At 45.7% G+C, this 3,802-nt stretch overlaps 1 protein-coding gene across 1 annotated transcript in view; it reads left to right on the forward strand.

Moving 5' to 3' along the window:
• Positions 1-3,802, forward strand: part of ETS1 (v-ets avian erythroblastosis virus E26 oncogene homolog 1) — a 67,794-nt gene that overhangs the window by 52,162 nt on the left and 11,830 nt on the right. The window contains 2 exon segments of the mRNA XM_009322609.1: positions 1-115; positions 3,584-3,801. The exon segment at positions 1-115 is cut by the window's left edge and continues 23 nt beyond it. Of these exon segments, the coding sequence (XP_009320884.1) occupies positions 1-115; positions 3,584-3,801 (333 nt within the window).

The raw sequence follows: 3,802 nt of genomic DNA on the forward strand, positions 1-3,802 counted from the left end.
CCCTCGGTCATCCTGCGTGACCCAGTCCAGACGGACTCCCTGCAGACAGACTACTTCACGATCAAGCAAGAAGTAGTAACGCCAGATAACATGTGCATGGGACGTGCCAGTCGAGGTAAAGTAGGGCATCTCCCAGGGTTTGCTTGGGTTCTTGCCACCTCTACCTATATCAACATAAGCGCCGCCTTCCCCTCTGTAGGTGATACACTTTGGGGGGACCAAGGCCATCAGGGCACCGTGCAATGCCAGTAACGAAGCCATATATCTTAGGAGGTTGAACTGCCAGATGGATTCCCTGATGGCTTTGATACCTTCCTGCCTTTCTGTCTGGGGAAAACATGAAGGAGGTCTTTCTTTTCTCTACTCTGCTGCCTGTTTTTACAACATCTGCAAAAATGTAGCATTTCTGGCTCTGTACTTTGATGTCAAACTTGAGTGAAGTTGAAATAGGCTTTAAGGTTATTAGGGAGGACAGACTGCTGTGTGGTTGTATAAATCTCATTTTCCTAGGAGACTAGGCAAAACCCCACAAATCCTTCACAAGTTCTCATCAGGAATTACTGTCCAGGGCTCTGAAGGGTTTTACACTTGATGATCCAAAGTCTTTATCCATTATCTCCATTGATTTTGATGGCTGTTTGCTTGAACTGATAATCTGTTCTGATGAACTGAAGCCCTGTGCTTTGTTAGGAGATGCAGATGTCATGGGTTGAGTCAGCGACAGAGCCGAAGGACCCCCCGAATCCTTCTGCTGCAACCCTACATTTCCAAAGAGTTATAGGTACATGATTCCTGTTTGAGATGATGGGATTTAAACACCTAAACACTTTTGAGGATCTGAGCCCAAATGCCTTTTCAATTAATATTATTAAATTCTGAACACATGGGGCCCAGATGCCCGACTACTTTGTAATTACATCGCTTAATGCAAGGCTGAGGATCTGGCTCACAGTATATATTCAAAGCAAAAGTTTAATCCATAGAGCTCAAAGTCTCTTACAAAGGGGTATCATTATCTCCTGATTCCAGGTAGGGAACCTGAGGCATGGGGAAGAGATCTGACCTGCCTGCGATCACGCCCTGAATAGAATCCAGGTGTCCCCATGCCTAAAATTCATTATAGTGACGTGTTGCTGTGAGCCAGGTTTGATGTTGAACATTTAAACCCATTTAACCATCTACGAGAGCTGAAGATGTGCTGGCTCCCTGTAAAAGCCGGAGCCCCTTTGCAGGTCTGCATTGCATATGCGTTGCTCAGTGGAGCTCATTTTAAGTTTCTCATTCTTTTTCCAAGCTGGGAGAGCTAATGACAGGAAAGTTATTATTTGTATTATTACCTCTGCTTCTGCTGCTGGCTGAGTGTTAATATGTGAGAGGTGACTTGGACAATATGGTGAGCCAAAAGGGCAGCAGTGTTACAATTTTAGCTAAAGTCCTCTTTCTGGGGTTGTTTTTCTAGCTATCTTTCATCCGTGTCTTTCCCTTTTCTTGACCTTTTCTTCAACACAGGTGATTTCATAATAATTCTCACTGAAATGCAATGATTCAGGCATGCTTTTGCAATTGTACCTTGAGCCTGTTCTCACTGGCAAGCCTAAAAAGGCTCCAGGGGAGGGAAGAAAGAGCCCTTAACTCAGCATTGGGGACCAAGGGCCCCTGGTGTTAGCAAACACTTTAACATACTGATTGCAATTGAAGAAATGCAACAGGCTACGGCTGTGCTTACACTAACGCTACATTTCAGCCATGTAGAAGGGCCTTTGGGTGGCATTAATCCTCTCAGAGTGGTATAAAGAAGCCTTAATATAAAGCAGAGTCCAGCTTATTTATACTTACGTACGTCTTTACCTTCCACTGTATTAAAAAAAGGTTAGTCTGTCACAAAGTCAAGCGCTTCAGCAGTGGGAAATTCAGAATGAAGGTTTTCCAGACAGTCGCCTTTTGTCTTTCTTTGAGTAGGCTTTAAGAGTTAATTTTGTGGTCCGATGGGAGTTGTTTCACTCTGCCTTATCAGTGAGGATGTCTGGTTGGAAAGTGTGGCTGCCAAACAAGTTTCTCCTGAGTAGGTGCAAGGCGTGATTTTTCTAAAGGCTCACGTTTATGTCAAATTTAGGTGAATTTTCAATGAAATGACCCAAGTCACGTCTCTGGCACTGCGGCTGTTCATCTGGCAGATTTTTAATTCCTTTTCTAAACGAGCTTGTGCCGCAGGACTTCTCAGGGAAGTGGTTATGCCAATTAATGAACATGCACAAAGCGGTGTTAATTTTCCCCTTGCAGGATTCAGGAAGTGATTGAAGTGTATTCTGTGAAATTCTAAAAAAACTAAAAGAAAAAAATAAAATGAGTTTGAAGCATGGATATTACCAGCAGAATCAAGCCAATGGATCCAAACTTCAAACGATTCTGGGCCAGCAATCAGGGCAGAGCCCACGGTAGTTGAGTCTTTTCGCAGCAAGTGCTCTTCAAACTACAACACAACAAATATTTGGGGGAGCATGCCAGCGTCCTTCCACGTTCCTGTTCCCCTGTGATTTACTTTCTGGGCCCAAGATGTGGGTAGCTCTGCCAATGGAAATTTCTCCAGGAGTTCTTGCACAATCCCAGCAGCTGTTTTTAGCCCAGTTTGGGAAATTAGTGAACTTGAATGATCCTGTTACGCTCTTAGTTTGTCAGTAAAGATGTTGAGCAATCGACAGCGTACGGGAGATCAGAGAGAGCAATTTCAGTTTGTTCTTTGGATCCTTTTTTAGCTCTCTGTTTTAAGTACAGAGGGTATACTTATGCTGTCTCTAGTGGGTGTAAAGCGGCATAGCACTGCTGAGGATCCGGCCTCTCGTGTTCTGGTCTTTACTAAAAATACCCCAGAGAGTGGCCTTGATACAACCCAGCTGTGCTCACCTTACGAGAACTGGAAAAATAGCTGTTTGAGCTCTCAGCCTTTTGCTCTCGTCCTCCATCAAATCTGCTGCTGTTTGGGGATTTAGGGGTGGAAGCTGGTTGTAATATATGGCAATAAAAGGCTGCTATATAGTTTTGTAGGAAACATCAAAAGTAAAGAAGCTGGGTGTCCAGTGCCCTTAAATATGCCTGAACAGCGTTTATATAGGGCTGGCAGATATAATATGGGACTTATTGGAGACCCATATCTTTCAGCAGCAAGAGGTTCTGGAGTGCCCATGTTTAGGCACCTGAACTGAGCCTTGAATACCTGTCTAAAGTGGATTATTTCTCTGCCACTGCCTTTTTGAAACAGAGGACAACTTCCAGTTAGCCCCAGGCATCACTCTTGGGTAGAGAGTCAGGACTTTGGGTTTTTCACCTGACTCAGCCTGGCTCTGCTGCCTGAACATCTCCGGGGCTCAGATAGCCCTGCTCTGAATTACGAATATAACAAAAGTATCCCAGTTTCAGGCCGTACTTTTAAGTTTTTTTGGAGATGAGGCATAGTGGGACAGCATCATTTGCCTGGTTGCCTTCTGCCTGTGCAGCGGGCAGGCGAAGCATCCTTCTCCTGGCTGTGACAAGCTAGAGCATCCCCATGCTGGCCAGGCACATCTCACATGCCCTTCCTTCTCACCAGGTAAACTGGGCGGCCAGGACTCCTTCGAGAGCATAGAGAGCTACGACAGCTGCGACCGGCTGACGCAGTGCCTGCGCAGCCAGTCCTCCTTCCAGAGCCTGCAGCGCGTCCCCTCCTACGACAGCTTTGACTCGGAGGACTACCCCGCTGCCCTGCCCAACCACAAGCCCAAGGGCACCTTCAAGGACTATGTTCGAGATCGGGCCGATATGAACAAGG

This window comes from Pygoscelis adeliae, unplaced genomic scaffold (assembly GCF_000699105.1).
Source record: "Pygoscelis adeliae isolate BGI_AS28 unplaced genomic scaffold, ASM69910v1 Scaffold224, whole genome shotgun sequence".
NCBI classification, from domain to species: domain Eukaryota; kingdom Metazoa; phylum Chordata; class Aves; order Sphenisciformes; family Spheniscidae; genus Pygoscelis; species Pygoscelis adeliae.